Source organism: Danio rerio, chromosome 10 (assembly GCF_052040795.2).
Source record: "Danio rerio strain M-AB ecotype USA chromosome 10, GRCz13ab, whole genome shotgun sequence".
In the NCBI taxonomy this organism is placed as follows: Eukaryota; Metazoa; Chordata; class Actinopteri; order Cypriniformes; family Danionidae; genus Danio; species Danio rerio.
In genome coordinates this window covers 40,615,237-40,641,396 of record NC_141030.1, presented here as the reverse complement: position 1 = coordinate 40,641,396, position 26,160 = coordinate 40,615,237, and the positions used below count along the sequence as shown (strand labels likewise).

Sequence of the window (26,160 nt, the reverse complement as noted above, 5' to 3'; positions counted from 1 at the left end):
CCCATATACTCCTCAAAAACAGTCACACTTTACAACAAGGTTACACTAGTTAATGAAAGATAATGTATTTACTTACACAAATTAAGTATTAGCAACACTTGTGCAGCATTTATCAGTTCAACATTTAGGCTAGTGCATTATTAAAATCCAAAGTTGTGTTTGTTAACATTAGTTAATGCACTGTGAGTTAACAAGAACTTACAATGAATGAATGTTTTTTTCATTACTAACATTAACAAAGACGAACAAACACTGTAATAAATTAACTGTTCATTCATCGTTTTTCCGTGTTAATAAATACATTAAATAGCATCATGGAACCCTAAAGTGTTATCAAACACGCTTCAACCAATAATTAATTAAAATAATCAGTATAATATTTATTTTATATTAGGTTATGCTTTGAAATCTAAAAAAAAAAAAAAAAAGTTTTCTTTGTAATACCTCTGTTGTTCGCCCGCTCAAATCCACTTGTACATTGTCCCTCCCCCCAACCATTCAAATGTCTCAATCCCTCAAGGTTTAGTGTGTATTAGAACTTGTTCTGGTTGCATTATAGCGCGATCTATCCATCCTCGTGTTATATCTAACTCTCCTTTGCCTCTCGGTACACAAAACCAAAAATCCTCTGAAGTCTAAACACTGTCTGCTGCTGTCCGGAGTGTCTGACGGAACTGTCCGCGGTGCTGAAGCTCCGCAATCCGCTTACAGCAGCCGTGAGTCGGGATAGCTGTTTCTCTGCGCTGAGAGTCGTTTTTCAGACCTCACGGAAATCTCATCTGACATCCAGTTCCTTTACTTGGGATATTTTAAACACAAGGACAAATTACAGTGTGTTGTTAGGAGTCGTTTCAGTATGTGCGTGAGGATCGAGCTCCAAACGGACCGGCTCTTTCTGCTGCTCGTACTGAGTCTTTCAGTGATTTACACGAGCTGTCAAGGTGAGTATTTATGTTTAAGATGCTAAATCTGCTGTGATGAATGTGTTAGATATTCATTGTGGACTCATGATTAACTGGGGTTGTAGGCTTCATGTTGTCTGGGGCTTTACTGGCAGAGGATTTTGCGCCGCGTAAAGTTCAATTACGAAGAATTTTGCATATATTTAACGTTAGAGATTGATGGATTACGTGTTGCACCTTCACACACTTAGCATATCGACTACTTGATGACAATGATGAATACAACTGATATTTAAAGTCAGGGGGTCTTCGCTAAAACGTTATATTGAGTTCACATTTAAACTAGCCTACTTCTCAAAACGACATTTTAAAGCTAAAGCTAATGCGACACAACGGACACGGCGTCCGTTTGCGAACTTCAATGGAAAATTCACCCAAAAATGAAGATGAACTCATTATTTACTCGTTCTCAAGTGGTTCCAAAAGTTTCAGTTTCTTGTTGAACACAAGATATTTGGAAGAATGTTGGAAAAAGCTAGCCAATATTGGGAATGTAAATGCTGCAAAATTCAATCAATGACTATACCAGTTTTCAACATCCTTCAAATTTTTTGTTTTTCTTTTCTTTAAAAAAAGGAAAGAAACTCAAACAGGTCTGGAACAAGGTCAATACCTCAAGAAAGATAAGGTTGTTCATTTTGTTTATTTTTTAGAACTACAACTGCCGTTCATTAATTAACCATTAACATTTGACCAAAAACTAGCCTACACAGTTAGATTTAATAAACATTTACAGTGTATCACCGTAATAAAATTACATACATGAAATATATAAAATTCCATACATTAAATATTTCACGTAAATAATAATAATATATTAACAAAATAATTCATGTTTAAATTTTATTTTCATTTTGATTTGTTTTTGACTGGATATGATCTATGTTGTTTGGGACTAGCTAAATTAAATTAACAGTAATTTATCAGACTCAGCCACAATATCATTATGAGGGCTGATGAACCCAGCATGGACCAGCCTTTACAGTCACACTCCTGTCCACTGCGGTCTTCTTATTGAACCCTTAATGAATTCACTAATGGTCAGAGACGCGTGCACTGCACTTGTCATGAGAATAAATCAGTGTTTTTAATGCAAAACACTTATTTTAGGATTCAGACAGTAAAAAAATACACATCTGTAAGCTAGCAAAACAACTATTTACAGCTATACCATGGTTGTAGAATTGGCACTAATAATCATATCAAACATAATCTGATGTCTTGCTTCATTCATATCATGCAGTATACACATTGTCTACATAATCAGACACTTTACGTGTGTGTTTCTTTTTCTTTAAAAAGAGGAAAGAAACTCAAACAGGTCTGCAACAAGGTCTGAGTAGGCTAAATAATGTGAACTACATCCCTTTCAGCACCCCAAAGCTACACTGTAAAATGTGCTGAATATAGCATTTATATTTCTAAAGATGTCAATATTTACAGTCTAATCACTTTAAAGAACCACTACAGAACTATTAATGTTCTTAAGTATTTATGTTCCTATAAGTTACAGAACTGAAACTGGTTTATTTATGCGAAGAGACAAAAAAAACAAACAAACTATAAAGCAGTGCTAATTAGATAGCATATCATGCATGAAGAACCACTGAATAACCAATGTGTGTGTTTGTGTGTGTGTGTGTGTGTGTGTGTGTAAGCTAAAAGTTGGAATGGTCCTTAAAATAAGTACAACAATTTTAAGTAACAACAAACTTTGCCACGCTACATATTAATATTAGCATACAGTTTGCATGCAAACGCCTTCTTTAGCGGTAAACAAACAGGTACGCCACTTGAGCTTCAATCAATATAGTAGTAGCATATGGGACAAAATGTCAACAAACCTAAGTATGTTAATGATTTCCAAGCCATTTAAAACTCATTAGAAACTTGTATTGTTGTGTTTAAAAATTATTTTCGATGACTGACGTTTGGAGCTAAGTGTTTTGCATTGCTCCACACATATTGCGCCTCAAAATATGACCTATTATGTTGAACCATTCCGCCCCCCCCCTCCCCCCCAGTGTTACAGCGGGACAGACTGATTGTGTTATGGGTCCCTGCAGCAGAAGATAATGACACTAATCCCGAAGATCAGATTACCACCGTCCCGAACAGACCTGTTTATGAAAGCAGCAGACTTGTGCTGTTTTTACCAGTTTAATAACAGACTCTATCGCGGCTTATTCAGGTCATTTGAACAGTTACGCAGAGGCTGCAGATGGCTCGGAGGTTTTTATATTAAAGTTGCTTCATAAGTCAGGGTATTGTTGATGTTTATATTTAATTTAGTGACACAGCATGTTGGGCGGCCATATGTTGTGTTGTGATAATGAGATGCAGTCCTCCTGTACTATCCTGTGGGCTCCTGTTTGCTTTACAAGTGCAAATTCTACTGATTTTGTGGGATTTTTGCAATGAGACGAGTGAAATTGCACAAATGAACATTAACAAACGTTGACATTTTATAAATAATAAATGATAATTTATGCAAGCTTTCAAAAAACTTGCTGAATGACAGGATGAATGACAGTTATTGTATTTCAAAATTAAGTGGTTGATGGATAAAGGATGAAGGACTGTTGAATTTCAAGTATACTGCCGCTTTGCACTTTAAAAAGCAGGAATATTTAAAAATTACAAAATTAAAATCAACATGTTTTTAATGGCCAAAAACATAAAGCAACTTTTGTGCATCTCTCTAAACCACAGTTATGCATATAGGCAAGGCAAGTTTATTTTATTTTTTCTACTTCTACATTATAAGTGCATATACTTATATTTAAGTATATGCACAATATACTTATAATTACTTTATTGTAATATAAGTTTGACTACTGTTAAATGGATTTTCCCTTTATATGACTGTTTATTATCATTACAATTTAGCTACAGAGTGCATTTTGAACATCTTTATTCTGGGAGAATTTAAAGGTACAGTATGTAAGTTTGACACCCAGTGGTTGAACTAGGTATTGCACATCTGGTTAAAAGCACATGTAAGCGCAGGTTGCCAGATTGACGACACCAACAGCAGTGTGCCTTACTATCAAGCCTAAAGGCTAATTTAAGGCTGATTTAAACTGTGTTCTAAATAAAATCAACGGCACGCAATAGAAGGAATATTTTCTATATTAAAAGGAGTTTTTGTCCTAACCAACACCAGAAATGTATATTTTAGAAACGTCTTTCATTTCTTGCAGCTGAACAACAGAAAACTGACCTTGATCACCTCAGGTACACCCTATGTGCTTTATTCAGTGTTAAATGCTAATAATGTAAGTTTGAATGCCATTTTACATTACATTTATTGCAATGCTACACTCTCAGAAACAAATGGTACAATGTAGTACCAAAGATGGTACAAACCCTTGTAACTGGGGCAGTACCTTTTATGGAACAGAATTGTACCTTAAGACAAAGAAACAAATTTGTACCAGTGCAGTTTGTACCTTTAAGGATATGATTTGTACCATGGGAAACCAAAATTTACCTTTGGTTTTTAAAACCTGCAGATACAATATTGTACCTTAATCAAAAATACAAATCTGATCCAAAAAGGTACCACTACAGTGACAAGACACTTTGTTTCTTAACAGTGTCAAAAATGCTTACTAAACATTTATTTTAAATGCCTTAAAAGTTTAGTTTACAATAACTATAGTTTTATGTTTTACCAGTTGTTTATACTATTGTATTATAGAACTTACTAATTCATGTTTATAAGTTTTTTTTAAATACTTTTAAATGATGATTCATGTTTTAATATGGAAATTACTCATGAAATCACTTTGCCTTTCTTAGATTAATTTTCAAACATATTGTAATAAAGGAGTTGTCCAACACATTAGCCCCTTTCACACAGTGATACCGGTAAATATCCGGAAAATTTATGTAACGACTTTACCGGTATATACAAAAAAGCGCTGTTCACACAGGCGAGGATGTTACGGAAATTTTCCGGAAAAGAGCATTCCCACATCCATTCCAAAATACCGGTAAATTCTGACATCATTCACCACAAATGAGCTTTAAACGGCTGCGCTTGTGTTTGTAAACATTTGACTACATTACAAACTCTGTGGATGATCAATATTGTAAACAACTTTCACAGGATCATATTCGCATGTCGAGATGTTCATAATATGTGCGTGTGCTGGCGCTCACAGGCTGTTTCATGGGCACACGCAAAGCTTGAAGGTAAACAAACAACGGCTTATCATAAGCATCTTATCGATGATTATTTGCACAGTTGGCATTAAGAAGAACATATAAACGTGATCTGACTAACGTCTAGCAGCTAAATGTGTCTGGAAAAATATTCAAAGGCTTTTATTCTCACAAACCGCGCGGACGTAAATGCGTCTGACTGTTGTGATTGGCTAAAGCAGAAGTCTTACGTCAGCACGTTCTAGACGTGCACGCGCTTATTCCGGAAATCTTACTTCTGCGTTCACACAGCGCAGCATTCCGGCAAATTGCCGGTAATGTTACAACTTCTCTTTCCGGAAAATAGCCAGAACGAATTTACCGGTATTTTCAAAAAGGACCTGTTCACACATACAACCTTTCCGGAAAATTGCCGGTAATTTTCCGGAAAGGTCTGTATGTGTAAAAGGGGCTATTGGAACCTTTTATATGAGAACAATTGTGTAAGTTCATTTTAGTTTTACCATAAATGGTACAGAACAGTATCATAAGTGGTCTTTTCTGTACCATATAAGGTACAATTTTTACATAGATTCAAAACTGTTCCTTAAGGAATATTATTTGTACCAGCGTGTACCTTTTTTCTTAGAGGGTACTAAAAGCTGCTGCAGATATTTCACCTCAGATCTTAAAAAATAAAACAGTTTGAAATTAAACTTTAAAACCATGACTCAGTGCAAGCCAACACATATCAGTAATGTTAATTTCATTTTTTTCATAATTATGTTAATAATGTTAATAAAAGTGCACTATTCTGTGCTTCTGAATAGCTGTATTTAAATTTATGTTGTGTTTCGACTGATGCAAACAGCCAAATTGCTTTTCACTAAAACTCGTCATGTAGCATGTTGTTGGTATGCGGTTACAATGTAACCTGCTCACCTAATGTTTGCATTTGTAGTATTTATATTATCAGGTAAATCTGTGCTTTTTAAAACACTATTGGTTGGGTTTATGAAAGGAGGACAATGGGTCAGTCGACAGCGGTCTCTGGTGGATTTACGTGAGAAGAGCAGATGCAAGATGCGAGAGAAATTCGAGATCTCAAAAAGCATACATATCGGCCTCTGGTAGATTCGCGTAAACAAAAACGGAAAAAAAAAAAGTAGCTCATAGGATGTATTTGGTGCTCTCCAGAAATGTATATAGGGGTGCGTATCATCAGAATGAGCCTGGGTTGAATTAATATCCTTAGAGACAATAAAGGTTAATTATTTAAAATCAATATCCAAATGGCAAAATTAGTTTTGTTTTCCAGAACTGTTGTGATGTTGAAAAATCGTGCACTTTAACAAAAATACTTTCATTGCAGCGTTACCTGCATTGTAAAGCACCTCTAAAGACTCCTCCATCAAGGGTTCTAGTTATTAAATGATGAGTACGACATTTGAAAGTGCATCTTAAGTGAAGTTAAGAGAGTTAATATCCCTGTATATGATGACTTATTGAGTGCCGAATGAAAGTTTTGCAAGAAGCATTTGAAAGTGAATGACTCATTTATAGGCAGTCAGAGGGAAATGTCTTTCTATGCAGGCAGAAGTGTATGAAGTAATTTTAAAGTGCGCGCTATAGCTAGGTCCTTTCAAAGGTCTATTTCTGAATTCATTTTGCCCCAGCTTTCTTATCGAACCTTTTCATGATTCTGTGCAAGATTCATCATGTCGTATTCTGGCTATTGAAACAGAGGCATGGCGACAGGCTGAGGGTTTCAATCTCTGCCTTTCATACTGCTGATTTCAAGGGAGGGCTTGAAAATGTTCAACACCTGTTTTTTGGATTGCTGGTGATTAGCTTGATCAAGGGCTATTCAGAAGCTGCTAGTTGACATAATTAGTCTGGCGCTTTGTCAGTTTATGGCTTGTAAATGAGACTCATTATGCTCTCTAATATCCTCTTGCTGGCCCCGCAGAAATCCTGGCTGTGCGTTTGCTGTTTCTCACATAAAGTATTTCTGATTATCTGATGATGCTTTATGTACTTTGTGTTTTTTTGTTTTTTTTTTTCACCAAAAAAAGCAGAGATCTGCACTCTAAAAATGCTGAGATGTTGTAACTCATGGGCCAAATATGAACAAACCCAACATTGGCTTAAGTTTAAAAATTTGGTCCCACTTTATATTAAGCGATCTTAACTACTACACTACCTGACAAAAGTCTTGTCGTCGATCCTAGTTGTAAGAGCAACAAATAATAATTTGACTTCTAGTTCATCATTTGGGAAAGTGCCAGATTTTTCAGATGAATCTTCTGTTGAACTGCATCAATCATCACAAATACTGCAGAAGACCTGTTGGAACCCGCATGGAGCCAAGATTTTCACAGAAATCAGCAAATTCTTCTGCAGGATAGCGCTCCTCATACTTCAGCCTCCACATCAAAGTTCAAGGTGCTCCAGGATTGGCCAGCCCAGTCACCAGACATGAACATTATTGATCATGTCTGGGATGAGAATGATGATAAATTCCAAGAATCTTGATGAACTCTGGGAGTCCAGCATGAACGCTTTTTTTGCCGTTCCAGATAACTTTTTTAATAAGATATTGAGTCATTGCAGAGATGATAGGATGCAGTCCTCCAAGCTCATGGGAGTCATACACAATATTCATTTTTTTTCCACTGCAGCATGACTTTACATTCTATACTGGACATTATTTCTGTTAAGTGACAAGACTTTTGTTTAAGCAAAGTCAGACCTTACTGTCCTAATGCAATAAACAAAAATCAATGCATGATCTTATCGCTGTCCTGGAGTTCTTTCCCCACCGCATCAAACAGTCAGTAATATCCTCTTAGAGAAAGTCCAATAAAACAACCTGCAGGCAAAAACTGCAAAACGATTGCGATCTCTTCAACTTCTTATATCTCTCCACACGGAGCAAAACTTCCGCCATAAATACTCTCTCAAACTATAACCAAAGTGTCAAACTCAGTTCCAAAAGGGCCACAGCTCTGCACAGTTTAGTTCCAACCCTAATTAAACACACCTGATCAAACTAATTGAGTCCTTCAGGCTTCTTTGAAGCCTACAGGTAAGGCAGGGTTGGAACTAAACTGTGCAGGGCTTCGGCACTCCAGGAATTGAGTTTGACACCCCCCTGACCTATAATCTCATGCAGCACTGATCAGGTGATGAATGACGTATGGGGGATTCCCCTTTACGTCATGTCGCTCATAACAGGTAAGCAGGGAACACATTACAAGAAGGCAAGACATATAGGAGTTTTAAAACCACACAGGTAAATTCGTTTTTCGTGTTACTCTATGTGTTTATAATGTTCATAAAACATTAAGCTAGTGGCAACGCTACAACTTGCATCAAAAAACAAATACAATGCACACACTGTGTTCATAAAGTATTGCAGAACACTTGGGGTGCTCTTCAGGTGGGATACGGGTATGGGAGTATGGGTTGGTTTAAGGGTGGGTTAAAGTGTAAGGGATGAACAACAGTGTAATTAAAAATGTAATTACAGAAATTAATTACAGATGTAATTACATGCATGTATTTAATCAATCATAAGTACAATGCAAAAACATGTTTTTACACAATAGTTACACTGTGATATGATTGATTTCAGTGCAAGTACATAGTTGAAGTCACTTAATATATGGTGGGACAAAAACTTCTATTTAAATTTTATTTTTTAACATAACCTTTAATTTATTTGTCTATTTGACCTAGTGTTGGGCTAATACTACCCAGCATTTTTAGAATGTACTAGCGGATGTTAACTTGATCATGCCAACTACCCGAACCTTCACTCATATTGTGGCTGATATTACTTCCGGTTCATAAATCAAAAAGAAATGAGAGCAGGGCTGGATATTGGCGAGACTGATATGTGCTGTGATATGGGTTATGTGCTGTGTGATACAGCAATACACTGCTAGATTGAAAGGAAGGATGATACTGTATATTGCAGATTTATCTACTTTAATTGTTTTTTGGTTGTTTGATTGATTGATTTGGGATGACCACATTTTGGGGGGGAAACTGTTATAAAGAACACATCACCATACGCATAACACCTTATGTATACACTGCCCTGCAAAGGTGAAGTGCAGTAACTACACATTTAGTCAAAACTGAGTTAAAGCCTAAAATAAGCTTTGTGATATCTGTTCTGCTTTCTGACAAAGTCTTCTGGTTCAATTTTGTCCCGGTTTAGAGAAACAAGTATGTCAGAATGTCTTTCACTACAAAATCAAAGCTGGTGTAAAACATCTAAAGTCATATTGTTCGGTTTCTGTGTCTGATATATATTGGATATTATCTGGATTGTAGAGCTGGACCAAGGTGATCATTTGAAGTCAAGAAGTATATAAAAAGATCTTTTTTTCTAGAAATGACAAGGTTTGGCTAAAGAGGCATTATTTGTCAGCTGTGGTTATGTGGATTTCTATAAAGTTTCCTAAATTTAGATTTTTGGACCATCAGGGACATCAAGACCCATGTAAACAGGTTGCATTGTACTATTCACCTTATTCTCTGTGAACGAGCGGATGCAGCCATTTGAACCATTTTGGCTCGAGACTTCCGGTCTTATTCACTTCCATTCATTTTTAGATGTTAAAAACAGCTCGCTCTGCTGCTTAATGTTGCAAACTGATATTTTCTTATTACTGTATTTTATTTTACTTTGTCTGTATAGTCATGCAAACACTTGTTTGTAGACCAAGTAGTTTGACCGTTTTCTTCTGTTTATTATTCCTAGTCATTCCATCCATAGGCAACTGAATCGGAAGTTCTAAAATCATCGCAAAACAAGCGCACTTCCGCATTGAAGAATAAGGTCGATACACAAAAAATTACATAAATCAGCAATTTTACATATTTTGTGATTCATGTTTTTTCCCCCTATTTATTTATGCTTTTAAATTACATTATGGCACCTTATCTTTCTTCCAACAACTTTTATCCTTTAAAAGTTTGAAAAAGTGACTTTTATTAACATTTTTGATCATTTAAAGTGATATATTGTCTGGGTTGGTGTTGAATGTTATGGTATAAAAACGTTCTAATAAACTTTAAGTACAATTTCTGTTATTTTACAGATTTATTTCTCTACATATTATTTCTTACACATTATACTACACTACACAATGTCAATAAGTCACTTTGCTAAACTGTAGACAGCTTAACTCTAAACATCAAATGTCAACAGAACAGAAATCAAGGTCCCATATTGCAATTCACAACCAAAAATTAAAGGAAAACTCTTGTGAATCACAAAATACGGAAACTGTAATCCGATTTCTTTTAGCGTGCAACCCTAAATCTGAAAAAAAATTTAGGACAGTATGGTACACCCATGCACACCAAGACAATGCAAAACCACATTCTGCACACATTAGAAAGTCCTGGCTGCGGACTAAGCGGATACAGGTACTTGACTGGCCTAGCTGCAGTCCCGACCTGTCTCAATAGAGAATGTGTGGCGCATTTTAAAGCACAAAAAGTGACAATGAAGACCCCATACTTTAATGGGGAATAAGACAAAATTATACCTGAAACACTTCATCACTTGATGTCTTCAGTTTCTAAACATCTTTTAAGTGTTGGGAAAAGGAATAGCAACAGAGTGTTAAATGCTTCACTGTTCAAACTTTTTTTGTAATGTGTTGCAAAAACCAAAATTGGAATATGTTTATTTTGGAAAAAGAAAAAAATACATGAGGGACATGTTAATCATGTTTGTTGTATTGTCTGCAATGAAATACAAGTCAGACATCACAATTTTTTTAATTTGCGTTTTCCATGCTGTCCCAACTTTTTCTGATTTGGGGTTGTAGTACATATAGCTTTGATCCAAAGTAACGGCTCTCCTACTATACTGTCTTTTACTGCAATGATAGAAAAGCAGCACATTAAAAAAGGACAGATAGTATAATCCAATAATTAGCGATTTCAGTGAGTGACCATGTAAAACTCTTAAAGTGTACCACCACACACAAGTGTTCCTTTTGTGCCAAAATGGCATTTGAAACACTTTATTCAGTCAGCACGCTGTCATGGGTCATGTATTGATTCAGAGTGTTTTCATTTCAGCCTAAAGGGCGGCGACATCGACTTTCTAGGCATCAATACTTACTGATCCTATTTTGCAGGCGCGAGGCTGAGGCTCTTTACATGCCAGACACCTGCAGCCACACAAGCATAAAATTGGGATATTTAAGAGGAAGATTACAAGTTGACATTTTGACTTTTAAAATGCCACAAGTCCATTGGCTTCCTAATCCTTCTCTTGTTATGTGTGACATTTCATTATTTAGCATCCTGATGGTTTTTCTTGGCCTCGGATTCAGAATGCAGAAGAGGGTCTTTGAAATACACAGACACTAAATAAAGATTTGTTTTTGTGAAGACTACAAATTGTTCTGATTTTTCACTCTCTTCATGAAAAGAGTTCATTTTTAAATGCTTGGGGGTTTTTATTTGAAGGAATTAGTCAGAATAATCTCTTTTGAGCTGCTCTTTAATGGCATAAACAAAGAACATAAGCTTTTTAGCGATGAAAGGAAGCTGTCGTCATTGTAGCACATGTTGGCATTTGTTCAGCCTGGGTAGTTTATGTTAGCATATAGAAATAATGATCAAATCTTTACATAGAAAACATCAAATCAGCTCTCACACTTTGATTTATAGTTACAGCTACTAAAACTTTAGCTTTTTAACATTAATGTTAAAAAAAATTTGTAACAAATAAATAAATCAATAAAAATAAAGTAAAATCTGTTTATATAAGGACCAAAGACAAGATTTTTGTGTCAAAGCAAATTGTAAAAACTGAAATGGTAAACATCTTCTACTTTAAAGGGATACTTCACCCAAAAATGAAAATTCTGTCATCATTTACTTACTCTTGACTTCTTCCAAAGCCGTTTAAGATGTTTTTCCTCCTACTATGGATGTCAGTGGTTACAGGTTTCCAACATTCTTTAAAATATCTTTTCTTCTGTTCAACAGAAATAAAAGTGAGTAACTGATGGCTGATTTGGCTTTTTTGTGTAAAAAAAAATACCTTTAATGTTTTAAATAATGATCTTACTAAAGGGATTAAAAAAAATAAAACACACAACAAAATAAAAGACCTGCATGAGGGTGAAAGATGAGATTGTTTTTTTTCCAACTATGGATGTCAAAAGTTACAGGTTCCCAAAATTAAAAATATCTTCTTTTCTGTTCAACAGTAACTGATAAAAGAATTGTCTTTTTTGACAGAACTATTCCTTTAATATTTCAAACAATGGGAAATGTTGCTTTTACTGAACAGATTTTCTGTAAAAAAAAAAAAAAAAAAACATAAAAAAAAATGTAAAGATGTGTTTAAATAAGGATTAAAGACAAGATTTAGTGTTATTAAAGCAAATTGTAAAACTACTTTGAAGGGATAGTTCACAAAACAAAAACTCTGTCATCATTTACTCACTCTTGGCTTGTTTCAAACCTTCTATGGATGTCAATAGTTACAGGTTCCCAACAGTCTTCAAAATATCAATTTTTTTGCTCAACAGAATAAACAAGTGAGTAACTGATGGCCGAATTGCCTTTTTTGGGTGAACAATCCCTTTAATGTTTCAAATAATGAGCAATGCTGCTCTGACTAAAAATATTTTTTGTAAAAAAAAATATAATAATAAAAACTATTTGTGAAAAAAATTGTAAAGATCTGTTTTTCACAAAGACAAGGTTTTGTGTCATCAAAGCAAATCGTAAAAATTACAAAGTACATTTTTATACTTTAAAGCACAGGTGTCAATTCCAGTTCCTGGAGGGCCGCAGCTCTGCACAGTTTAGTTCCAACACACTTACCTGTAGGTCTCAAACAATCCTGAGGAACTTAATTAGTTTGATCAGGTGTGTTTAATTAGGGTTGAAACTAAACTGTGCTGCGGCCCTCCGGGAACTGGAATTGATATGTGTGCTTTAAAGAGATAGTTCTCCCAAAAATGAAAATTCTGTTGTCATTTACTCACTTGTTCCTACAATGGAAGTTAATGGTTACAAGTTTCTAACATTTTTTTTTAATATATATATTTTTTCTGTTCAACAACTGTAACTGATGGAAATTTTCTTTTTTTGGGGGAACTATCCTTTAAGATTTCAAATAATAAACAGAAAATAAAATGTAAATTTGGGGGAAATAGTATTCTGATAAATCAAACAGCACACTAAAAATATGATAGTCATTATTTTTTGCTTAGGAATTTAAAATATAATTAATCATGACAAAATTTCTGTAAAAAAAAAAAAAAAAAAAGAACTTAAAGCTCTATTAGAGCATGCAAATGCCAAACTTGCCATGAAAAAAAAATATTTTTTTTTACCAAAATAGTGAAATCCTTTAAGTTATTTATGTAGGCTTGTATTTTACAGTATTGCAAAATTACTCAAAAATGTCTCTGTCAACGTCTTTAAACAATTATTTGATTTAACACAAATGCACACAGATGTCAATTTCTCACCTGTCACATCCATAACAGAGAGACGTCACATCCATTATGAAGATTTCACTCATAAATACAAAAATGTAAAAAAAAAAATAATAATAATTGCTCTATAGTGAGCCAACTCTTATACTTTTAATAAGTATAATTTATTTTGTGTTGTGCAGTTTAATTTACAGAATGTCTTGTGTGCTGTAAACTCACATATTTTTGTGTTCACATCCATAATGCTCGTTTACTTCCCTCATTTAAAATACTAAATACATTCACAGATATTTTTCTAATGCCCTAATTCTGTTGTTAGTTGTTTTGGAAAATATAAACAAATATGTCAACATACTCTTAACATATAACATTCACTGTTTCAAGGTTTTATCGCAAATGTTAAATCCATATCGCTGCAATTGCTCATTACATTTGTGTTGTTTTGATGAAAACTCCTGCTCAATTATTTTGACCTATAACCATGCGTGTTTTTTGACCTATAACCTGCTATCATTTTTATTTAATTTGTTTTGTTTTGATTCCTCTTATGCCTCAAGCTTTGCCGAATGTCTGATCAAGGTCACGAGTCAGATTTGCAATTTATATGAGAAATTCCAAGCATAATTTATGAGATTTGAACATTAATAAGGACATGTCTCCAGAGTTGGTGTAAGCATTTGAACATTTAATTGCATTTAAGCGCATGTTAAAATTCAGATCGGATCGATATCCTGTAAATGAGTTATCTGAGGTTTTCCCATCATATTGAGAGACGACTGTGCAATGTCTTTAAATGAAATGACAGGGAAGGCAAAGGTGTCTGTAGATCCCCTGAGCTCATTTGTCAAATAAGAGGCTCCGTGTTTTGGCAGGATCAGAGCAGAGGACACTGGGCTTCTCAAAGGCTGCAGGACAAATGAAGGTTTCATGTTGTCCTTCTGCCGAAGAGCTCAGACCACGCTGGGTTTGAAACGCGTCTGCAATTAATGCTCACAGATCTGCAATCCGAGACTATCAGACATGCATCTGTCCCTATCATACATCCACCACAATGTAGAATGATGCAAGTGTTTATTTTGCTATTTTCATTCTGGTGCAAGTATTATTTTCATGTTCTCAGCCACACTGGTAAAATAACAAATGCATTTGCGCCTGCATTGTTGGTTTGTTGCCATCTTGAGGCAACTAAAATAAACCACGGCATTGACCAATTAAAAGCTGATCTGAAGTCAAAAGCGCAGGTTTTGTTATTGTTAATTAAAGAGCACGCTCTAGTGATATGCATGATGGTAAAGTTCAGTTTTTTGACCACATTTCCTTGTTTTTCATTAATTTGTTTGCTGGAAATTAGAACTGAATTTGGGAATTGTTTTGAAACAAATCTTTGCACTTTAATACTACAAAAATATATGTACTGAATGCAGATATGGACCTGAGTGGAGGCCATCCTAAACCACCACCGTTTTCCAAATCCACGGTCAACGAATGAGTCTGACACCATGTTTTTTTTTTTCAACATATATGTATAAACAACATACATGTATGTATATACATTATGATATCATTGTTATATTTTAATATTTTATTATTATATTTAATGATCTTAAAATAATAAAAATACACGATTATTTATTTAAAATATTTTCAGAGTATACTTTATTATATGATCGTTATATTATAATATTGTATTAATATATTAAATTTTTTTTAAATAAATATAAATACATATTTATTTATTTAAAAATATTTAATATTATATTTTATTGTTATGTTTTAATATTTTATTATTATATTTAATTAATTATTTAAAATAAATAACATACATATTTATTTATTAAGAATTGTTCATAATATATGTTTTATAATATTGTTATATTTTAATATTGTATTAATATATTTAATAAATTATTTAAAAAATAAAAACACATTTGCATATAAAAATGTTTCATATTTTTTATTATAGTATTGTTATATTTTAATATTGCATTATTATATTTATTTAATTCTTTTAAATTAATTAAAACACATTTATTTATTAAAAATATTTCAGAGTATATATTACTATATTATTGTTGTATTTTATTATTGTATTATACTTAATTAATTATTTTACATGAATAAAAATACATATATGTATCAAAAATGTCATATTATATTTTATTACATTATTGATAATATTGTATGAATATATATATATATATATATATATATATATATATATATATATATATATATATATATATATATATAAATGATTATTTATTTAAAAATATTGAATATTATATTTTATTATTTTTTTGTTATATTTAAATTTTGAATTAGTAACTGATTATTTGAAATAAATAAAATACATATTTAAAAAAAATATATTATATTGTATTTTATTATTGATATATTTAATATATATATTTTGATATATATTTTGTATAAATATATGTTTTGTATATGTATATATATAATTGATTTTAAATAAATAAAATACATATTTATTTAAAAGCTTTTCATATTATATTTTATTATATTATTGCTATATTTTAATATTATAATAGTATCTATTTTCAAAATAATGACATTGGTTAAAACTTAATTATTAATATATTTTTTGATGAATAAAGCTAGCAAATGCTTTTAGATTCAGAAATCTTCTATACAAGTCAGTTGGACTAAAAAATGCACCCAGAGTTCTAAAGATTAATTAACCCAGCCAATCAATATGGAGAATGTTGTTTGGAAAAAAAAAAAAGTCTCTTGGTCTTCAAAATTAATGCCACTTTATACAATAAAGGAGTTTTTTTTTTTAAACAGTCTGAAATCTTATGGGGTGTTTGAGACGTTAAGAGAATTCTGATTGGAAAAGTAATGGTGGCTATGTAATTCCAGTAATTAGCCCAGTTAATGAGGATGTTGGCTTGAGCGTCTGTGAGCTTGTTTATGTGTTGTGCTGTTTACCTTTGCGCTGATTTGACAGGGTGACAGAGCCACGGCTGGACTTTAAAGCTCTTGCGTTGCTATGGGAGACATGTGCTGTCAGAGCCTGTCCTCCCTCATCCCAAACCAAGAAGGAAAAATCTGCGCTATAAAGAAGAACATGGAGCTTAGCACAAACACAGACACTATTTGTTCAGACACAGAAACAAACATTCATTGGCAACTGAATCGATGTCCGATGTCTTATGATAAAATGTCAAATATGGAAGACTGAATCTGTTCAGTGTTGATATTTGGACATCATTTTAAGTGACTCGGACCTAGGGGAAATTGGTTTGCAGCGTGTTATTGCAGTTTTTATAGTGTTTAATATGAAATAAGAATTTAAAAGAGAATTAATTAAATTAAATTAAAATAAAACATAAAAAATAAACAAAAAATAAATAAATAAAAATAAAATAATAAAATATAAAATATAAAATAAATTATAAATTATAAAATTAAATTAAATTTTTTTATTAAATAACAAATAAAAATATAATAAAATAAAGTTAAACAAAACAAAAAAATACAAATTTAACGGAATAACAAATAACAAATAAAATAAAAATAAATAAAAAATAAAATAACAACAAATAAAAGAAAAGAAAAGAAATAAAAGAAATAAAAAAGAAAAAAAATAACTGAAATAAATAATGAATACTGTGACCTTCATCTTTACAGATTTGAAGGTATTTTTTTCCTAATTATTTTTTTTTTTTTGCTATAATAATTTTTTTTATCTGTGAGCAGGCCTTAAAGTGACAGTTCACCCAAAAAAAACATAAAAATTGATATAGAAATAATGAAACTAATCAAATTTTGATATCTAAAAAATGCTGAAAATCATTAGCCATTCCATAAATATATATTATGAAGATTAATGGCTACCAGTTTCCAACATTCTTCGAAATATCTTCTTTTTGTGATCAACAGCAAAAAGGATCTTAATTGTTAAAAAGTTATTAACAAGTGGACGTTAATAATGACAGATTTGTCATTTTTGGAGTGAACTGTTCTTTTAAATGCAGTAAATCCAGCAGAAATATGGTCAGGGGTGCAGACGACAGTTGTGAGTTGACACAGTGCATTTATCCTGTGTAAGCGCTGTGTAAAGTGTCACCCGGTCGGCTCGATCAGCGGGTGGATTGGTCATTAGAGGTGGACAGGCTCCTGTGCTCCTGCTTCTGTTCAGATTTCTCCTGCTCTGATGATTATACACACAAGAGAAGCTGATTGGGGAACAGAGTCTGAGTCTGGTCTGACAATCACAGCTGGAGCTGCTCACTGTAAATCTGCTCAAACCTCGCTCTACTCTGTTTTACTGGTATTTTCTAACAGGTGATCTACTGTCACTGTGCAAATTAACACTGGTTTATTATGTTTGCTTGTTTTTTCAACTTTTAGAATCATTCGTGTGATCTGTAAAGTTTATAAAGCTTTACAAAGTTCAATATCATTGCGGGGGTTATTCTCCACATTAGTAAGCAGCACTGTTGTATAATGTATATATACTGTAATTTAAGAATTATTTGAAATAATAACTGCAAACAGATTTACAATTTACAGGTGACAAATACTAAAGTTTAACAAACAAATAAGGCAGCAACAAATAGCAAAAAATGAGCATTAAATGTAATCAATTATAAATCTAATAGATTATATAATAATAATCATATTATCGGATGTATATGAGATAAAAATAAAAGGGCAAAATAAAAAAGGATCAAAATAAATAAATAAAAGTAATGGTAATTTTTTTTTTTTACTTTACTCACTTCTGTAATTTTACTACTGTAATAATCTGTTTTAGGTGCATGCATAAATTTATGAATTTTATATGAACAATCATATTTCAAAAGTTCAATCTAAATAAACTAAAACAGATTAAGATTATTCATTTTTAATACACTTATTAAAATATAAAATTATTATACAATGCAAAAAAAGTCCAAAAATTTATGAAAACAAAGATGTAAATTATCCCCAAGCAAGTCAAATATTTATTTAATTTATATATAATTTCTTCCCCATTCTGATACTCGGTTTGAACTGCAGCACATCATCTTGAACATGTCTACATGCCTAAATGCATTGAGTTGCTGCAACGTGATTGGCTGATTTAAAATGTGCATTAACAAGCAGTTGCACCGGTGTACCTAATAAAATGGCCGTGAGTGTATACATTAGTTGATGCAGAAGAGCAACATGTTTCCAAAGTACTCAGCTTTCCAAAGTACTGTTCTGAAACTTTGCCACAGCAGTACATGATTTCCCATTTGTATGTGTATTTTATTTAACAAAGCTAAATGTTTATTTACAAGATCCAGATCATCTGACGCAACAAGGCCAAATCAACTTGCTCACTTCAGTTCAAACAAGTGTTTCTCATTCCCGAAAGGAACTCTATTTCACTCCGGTCCAGCAGACCTTGAAAGAAACAAAGTGTTCTCCATTCTCCAAGATCAAGGATTGTTGTGAAATGCAGGTTAAGTCCAGATATTCTCTGAGATGTTGAAAGGTCTATATTGGATGTTTGCCGTGTTAAGAAGTCAGTTTTATACAGCTCACGTCTGACTGTGTTTTTCCAGCCTCTCTCACCCTGTTACATATTCATACACTTAAGAAAAAAATCCTCGGTGTTGACCCAGACAGACAGACTAGGGGAAAAGGCTGTATATTCATTACTCATCATTCATTGCATAAATTGAAAATATCCATAGGGACGTATCTAAAAGTTGTTTCCATGGTAATTTGCTGGAGAAGTGCCCAGCGGGAGCTTCGGAATAAACCCGGCAAAAACTTGAGAAGTTAACAAGACACAATGGGAATATATTCAACACCATTAGCATCCCGCTTTTCTCTCTTTCTGTCTTTCTCTCGATCAGTCCGTGACTTCTGACTTTAGATGCTTCTCGTAAATATTCCTTAAGATAAATAAATGAAATTGTTTGTGGATCGATGAAACAAATACAGCTCGCTCAAATTCAAACAGCATTTTCAGACTTATTTTGATTGCGGACTTCTGAATGCATTTCTAGATCTCTTCTGTAATTATTATGTGATTTCTGTGGCCTTTATTATTTATGAGGAAGTGTGCTCTGATTGCATTGATTTCAAGGAGAAAGAGTTGATACATAGATTAATCACACACTAGACCAGGCATGTCCAAGCTTGGTCCTGCAAAGTTTAGTTCCAACCACAATCAAACACACCTTGGGTAGCTAATCAAGCTAAGCTTTCTAGAAACATCCTTGCAGGTGTGTTGAGGTAAGTTGGAGTTAAAAGCCCCTTTCACACAGTGATACTGGTAAATATCAGGAACATTTCCGGAAGGACTTTACCTGTATATTCAAAAAAGCTCTGTTCACACAGGCGATGACGTTACGGAATTTTTCCAGAAAAGACCGTTCACACATTCATACCAAAATACCGGTAAATTCTGACATCATTCACCACAAATGAGCTTAAAATGGCTATGCTTGTATTTGTAAACATTTGACTACATTACAAACTCTGTGGAGGATCAGTATTGTGAACGACTTCGATGAAAACATATGGAGGATCACTTTCGCATGTCGAGATGTTCATGATATGTATGTGTGCAGGCGCTCACAGGCTGTTCCACAGGCACACGCAAAGCTTGAAGGTAAACAAACAGCGGCTTATCATAAGCATCTTATCGATGATTATTTACACAGTTGGCATTAAGAAGAACATATAAACGTTATCTGACTAACTTCTAGCAGCTAAATGCGTCTGGGAAAATATTCAAAGGCTTTTCAAGAGATCACACTTAGCTGATGATTAATTATAAAAGCTTGTTTGGCATGTTGTCTCGGGAGAGAACCCTGAGCTCATGAGATCCTCGAGCCCAGGGCTCCCTCCTGTTGCAAGGCGGGAGGGGAGTTTGAGCTCAGGTAGATCTCGAGAACTCCCCTGCTGTAGTAACCAATGAACAGTAAGTGATTGCTCTTGAAGATAACTACGTACTAGAAGCATATCTATGGTGCCAATTTAGATTATTCAATTAACTTAATTGCATGTTTTTAGGCGGTGGGAGGGAACCAGGGAACTCGGGGAAAACCACGTGAGCACTGGGAGAAGTGCAAACTCCACACAGAAATGTCTGCTGGTTTGGTAAAGCCTGGAACCAGAAGCATTCTTGCTGTGAGGCAACAGTGCTACGCACTGGGCCACCGTGTCACCCATCTAAAAAGGAGTAGGGGTGGAAGCGGGGACTCTTCAAAACGAGGATAGCAGTGGAATGAAACCCAGGGTATTTATAGTAGTTTAGGAGTCATCTGATTGGAGCGTAGTGAATTGGATAATGCGGATCCAGCCGCTAGCAATCATAAGCACGTGATCCTCTCGAAATTTGTTTATACATAAACTTCACTTATTCTCCTAAACCGCGCGGACGTAAATGTGTCTGAGTGTTCTGATTGGCTAAAGCAGACGTCTCACGTCAGCACGATCTAGATGTGCACGCGCTCTTTCCGGCAATCTTCCTTCTGCATTCACACAGCGCAGCATTCCGGCAAATTACCGGTAATGTTACAACTTCTCTTCCCAGAAAATAGCCAGAACGAATTTACCGGTATTTTCAAATAGGGCCTGTTCACAAATGCAACCTTTCCGGAAAATTGCCGGTAATTTTCCAGAAAGGTCTGTATGTGTGAAAGGGGCTAAAATTTGCAGGACACCTGACCTCCAGGACCAAGTTTGGACACCCTCTCACTGCATGATATGACAACAACCACAGCCAATGAATGTTCAGGGCAGAGCCGCCACTATGGACCCTTTTCACAAGTCGTCTTTGTTGGGTAAACTTATGGCCAATTCAGACTGCACGATTTTCAAAGTAGTCATGTCACAGATGTTTTCACACTGCATGAATATCTGGGGTAGTGTTCTGTTGCTGCTGTGTTTACACTGCAAGATGGATCGTGATAGGGGGTTTCACACTGCATGACTTTACAATAGGCGAATCGCAGACAACTTTGTCTCGGTCCACAAACTACGTCTCACAACCAAACCCATGTGAGAAGTGACATGGAAACAACACAAAGTCATGTATATCTTTCGTTATTAACCTCATAATAAGAAAGAAGCCTTTAGTGGGATAGAAAATGTACTTATTTGGCTTACATGGCTTTGAAGGGAATTAGCAATTTCTCTTAAACTTTTTTCTTTTTGATCCAGTTGTGGTATTGCTCAGATGACACATCAAACAGACATGGGTGCTCCTGCCAAATTTCCACTAGTTTTTCCTCCATTTCTTGGGTCCAAATAGACCAAAAAGAAGCCATTTTAGCTTATCCTCCAACCTCCCACTGACCTGCAGATTTACACACTAGTGGATGCTGCTCTCTCATTGGCTGTATGTAGTCGCTGATGTTAGTTTCAATCAGAAGACATTTCACATGACATGATTTGAATCGCCAACAGGTCCAGATACTGAGCAAGCCAATTATCTGACAAGTGTAAGCAACTCATCTGCAATTCTCTCAGATCGCGTCTTTGATGGTTCATATTGTGTTGCTGTTACTCACGTGAATGAGCACCAATTTGCCTGTGATTTTGGGCATTTGTCTGCGTGAAAATCGGGGCTAATATCATGCAGTCTGAACTCGGCATTAGAGCGCAGTGAAACAAATTTTTTTTTGACAATCCTATTTTCTGAAATAAAACAGAAACAACATGATGGTGTTATCAAGAATTATAGATATTGCTTACTAATGTCTATTATTGCAGAGCTAATAATTACCAGATAATGAATTAACTACTTGGTAATGCTTAATAAATGATTAATAGTGTATAGTTATTATAAAGTGTTACCTTTAAAAAAAAAAAAGATTAAAAAAAAATAATATATATATATATATATATATATATATATATATATATATATATATATATATATATATATATATATATATATATGGCTATTTTGCCTTTATTTGACAGGACAGTAAGTTCACTGGAAGTGGGAGAGAGAGGGGGAGTAAGATTGGGGAAGGCCTGCAAGCCGGGATTCGAACTCAGGAAGCCCAGAGTGCTTCTAAGCCATTTGTCAGCGAACTAACCATTGGGCTGTTGTGCCGACCTGCTTTCATTTTTATATTTTCAATTATATTGTTATTAATTCACCTGCAAGGTGAAAACATCTGACCCAGAATGTACCGATATGTGCATCATTATTTATAAAACTTACATAAACTTTCTGTAGACCTGTTTTTATGTAGGGATATCCACCAAGCAACTTTGGGTTTAATAGACATGTAATGTTCATCTAAATACAGGCGGCTTGGCTAAACCAAGGCTAAATTTGGACTATCAGTGAAAAATCAATAGACGTCTAACAATAGGCCAAAACAATATGCCCTCAAATTGTACAGCAAAGTACATGTGTTTAATCTGTGTAATTTGATGGCTAGCCTATTTTTTGGACTATTGTTACAGCAGACGCCTATTGCATTTCCACTGACAGCCAAAAATTAGTCTTGTTTTAGCCATGACATCTGTGTTTATATGTCTATTAAACACACAAAAAGGTTTTCCGGGTTAATAACGAAGACATTTTTCTATTTTGATTGTATTGTATTCTATTTTGATTTTGATTGTAGTCTTGAGTTGATGGGAGATGGGCAGATACTGAGCAAGGGCTTGTGGAGTTTTCAGAGCTCAACACAGAGCATCTAATCAGCCGCTTTCTCTCTCTTTCTAAGTTTTAAGCAACCTTGACCTTTCCACTGCAATAACATCCTCCTGTCAATCACAGATGTCTATCAGGACTGTTGTCTCTAAAGAGAGAAACAGACAGTATAAAACAGAGCAAAATACCAGGACTTATCTTATTAAATTGCATTTTGTATCTCCAGAGTTTTCACATACATTCATCTAGAGGTGAAAGAAAATATGATTTCATTTTTTAGATTGCCATTTTGTCAGCTACAAATTCATAATACAAATCTCCCATTCCAGCACATCCCAGAGATGTTGTATTGATTGGAATGAGTTCTGGTCTTAAAGAGTTCTTCTTGAGCATATCTCTATGCAATTTATTGAACATCAACGTATAGGTTCTCGCAAAAGTCAACGCTAAATACCACCTCTTCTCTCTATCTTGCACAATTATCATTAAAACTTGTGGTCCAAAATTATATTTTGCCAGCACTAATGACACATGTTGTTCTTGGATGCCCTCTTTCTATGGTACCTTCTACCCTTCCATGCAATGCAATGTAGGCAATCCTGTTATTATCCAAACAAAGTGCATGACCAAGCCACTGGTGTTGTCTGTCTTTAACATTTTTGCTTGATTGTTTTCAGTCTGATTAAGAGCCTTTCTAATGTCATAATTTCTTATCTTGTCCATGATGTGAACTTCAAGTATTTTCCCCAGTGCTGCCAGTTCAAATATAATTACTTGTTTCTGTTTAGCAATCCTAACCGTCCATGCTTCACAATCATTCAAGGCAATCGGGCGTATGAGTGATCTGTACAGTCTCATTTTGGTCTCATTTCTGATGTTTTTGTTTATCCAAATAAGCTCCGCTTATACTTCAGCAGACTATAAAGGATAATTATTGAGAAGATATCATTATCAAAAACTGACAGCTCATAGACTGCAAGTTAATTTACTTCCAGATATTAAAAAAAATGATCTAAGCAGAAATAAAAAGTCATATGCGAGTGCACGGATGAACCAAAGTCTGTTTACTTTACCTCTGTTTGTTTGCTTTATGCCTCGTGTTGTTGTCTCTTCTCTTCCGCGGCTTTATTTTTTTTTTCTGACAAGCTGTCATTTCCTCACAGGCCTTTGTTCTTTCAAATAGCATGAATTATGCTTTCTCTCCGTCTCTTCCTCGCTCTCTCCTGTCACTCTGATCAAGTGTTTTGAGGAGAGTTTGCTGCAGAATGAAAGTGTCTTACTGCGGCTGCCGCTGAGACTTCACAATCCTCAGAGTATTCTCACATGCGTCTCTGTTACAAAGATAAATAAAGATCTTCCTTGTGCGTCTTTCATCTCATGGAAGGAAATCATTGATCAGAAGAAAACTCGAGTTCGTTTTACATTTTAAAGCAGAAATTTGTCTTTATTTGAGCAGCTATATATGTATTGCATCAATGGATTTGCACCTTTCTGTTTGGGCTTTCAGCAGTGACATTTACATGACACTGAACTAAACGACTTCATCTGTGAAAACTGGACTGAAGGGGTTTAAATTTACTACAACTTCATCTATGTTAAACTGCTTTGACACAATCTACACTCTCAGAAATAAAGGTACATGAGCTGTCACTGGGGTGGTACCTTTTCAAAAGTTACAAATTTGTACCTAAAAGGTCCATATTAATACCTCAAGGGTACATATTAATACCTAAAAATACAAAAGTGTTCCTCTAAACATTTTTAGATACTAATATATACTTTTGAGGTACCAATATAGACCCTTTAAATGCAAATGTGTACCTTTTCAAAATCCCAGTGATAGCTTGCGTATCTTTATTTCTGAGAGTGTACACTGAAAAAGCACTATAGAAATAAAGATGAATTGAATATATGAGCTTTTATGTATAAATTAGTGACTGTGTGTATAGAAAAAAGTCCCTTTAAAATAATAATTTGTACTCTTACAGCAACTGACCTAATAAAAGTCATATTATATAGTGCCTTTTTAAACAATATAAGTTTACTATATAGCAAAGAGTAAACAAATGTAAAATAAATGCCAAATTTTGAAAACATTGATATTCTACACAACATTTTCATATTCTATTGGTCAAATGTTTAAAATTTGCATGTAAGATTTCACTAAAGTACAAATTTACTTTCACTTGCTATCTGTATGCATAAAAATATATATATATATCAAAGCAGGTTGCCAGATTGACAACACCAACAGGAGCGAGTATGCCAATCGACCCTTACAATGTAAGCTGCTTAGCTTATGTTAATGCTTGTAATATTTGTATTCTTTGTGCATTATTTGCTATTTAATAATCACCTGTGGATTTTTAAAACTCTGAATCTCATTTTGTGTGTGTGTGTGTGTGTGTGTGTGTGTGTGTGTGTGTGTGTGTGTGTGTGTGTGTGTGTGTGTGTGTGTGTGTGTGTGTGTGTGTGTGTGTATAACATCTTAGTTCAAATCATATTTAACATCCGGAAAAAAAATCATCAAATCAAAGCTAAAATCATCCACAAAAAGTTATATGATAATTGAAAAAAGTATGTAATTTAATCTACAATAGACTTTTTGTATGTTTAATTAAATATTATGATAGGTATTATGTAACATGACATAAATAAATGTTAATTGATGTAAAATATCAAAAACATCTAAATTTCTCGTTTTCTTTTAGATCAACCTGATGTGCTAAACTAAAAAACATATAAATGCAAAAATATTCACAGATATATCTAGAAAATAAATATATCTAAAATATACATGCTCTAAACATTCACACTGTTGGATTTTTAAATGAATGCTGGTTTTGATACTGAAACATGTCATACAGCACAAAATATATTAATATAAACTGTATATAAAATATTGGCTACACCTCAAGTGTTTTCATTGTCG

The 26,160-nt window shown here is 34.0% G+C and overlaps 1 protein-coding gene and 1 long non-coding RNA gene across 11 annotated transcripts in view; one reads left to right on the top strand and one right to left on the bottom strand.

Annotated features, from left to right (window-relative positions):
• The first annotated feature begins 658 nt into the window (after positions 1 to 658).
• sez6a (seizure related 6 homolog a) overlaps positions 659 to 26,160 on the top strand; it is a 99,525-nt gene continuing 74,023 nt past the window's right edge. For all 6 annotated transcript variants that reach the window (XM_087271188.1, XM_087271187.1, XM_087271186.1 and 3 more), the window contains exon 1: positions 659 to 941. In XM_087271188.1, coding sequence (XP_087127314.1) covers positions 857 to 941 — 85 coding nt within the window. In that variant the 5' untranslated portion in view covers positions 659 to 856. The remainder of the gene's footprint in view (positions 942 to 26,160) is intronic.
• LOC147835136 (uncharacterized) overlaps positions 12,032 to 26,160 on the bottom strand; it is a 113,866-nt gene continuing 99,737 nt past the window's right edge. The window contains exons 4-6 of one of the 5 annotated variants that reach the window (XR_015501466.1): positions 24,302 to 24,559; positions 16,553 to 16,677; positions 12,032 to 12,126 (exon numbers count right to left, since the gene is read on the bottom strand). This is a non-coding gene — a long non-coding RNA (uncharacterized LOC147835136). Of the gene's footprint in view, positions 12,127 to 16,552; positions 16,678 to 22,814; positions 23,377 to 24,301; positions 24,560 to 26,160 lie in introns of those variants that run through there. The other 4 variants (XR_015501465.1, XR_015501468.1, XR_015501469.1 and 1 more) reach the window with 4 other exon arrangements.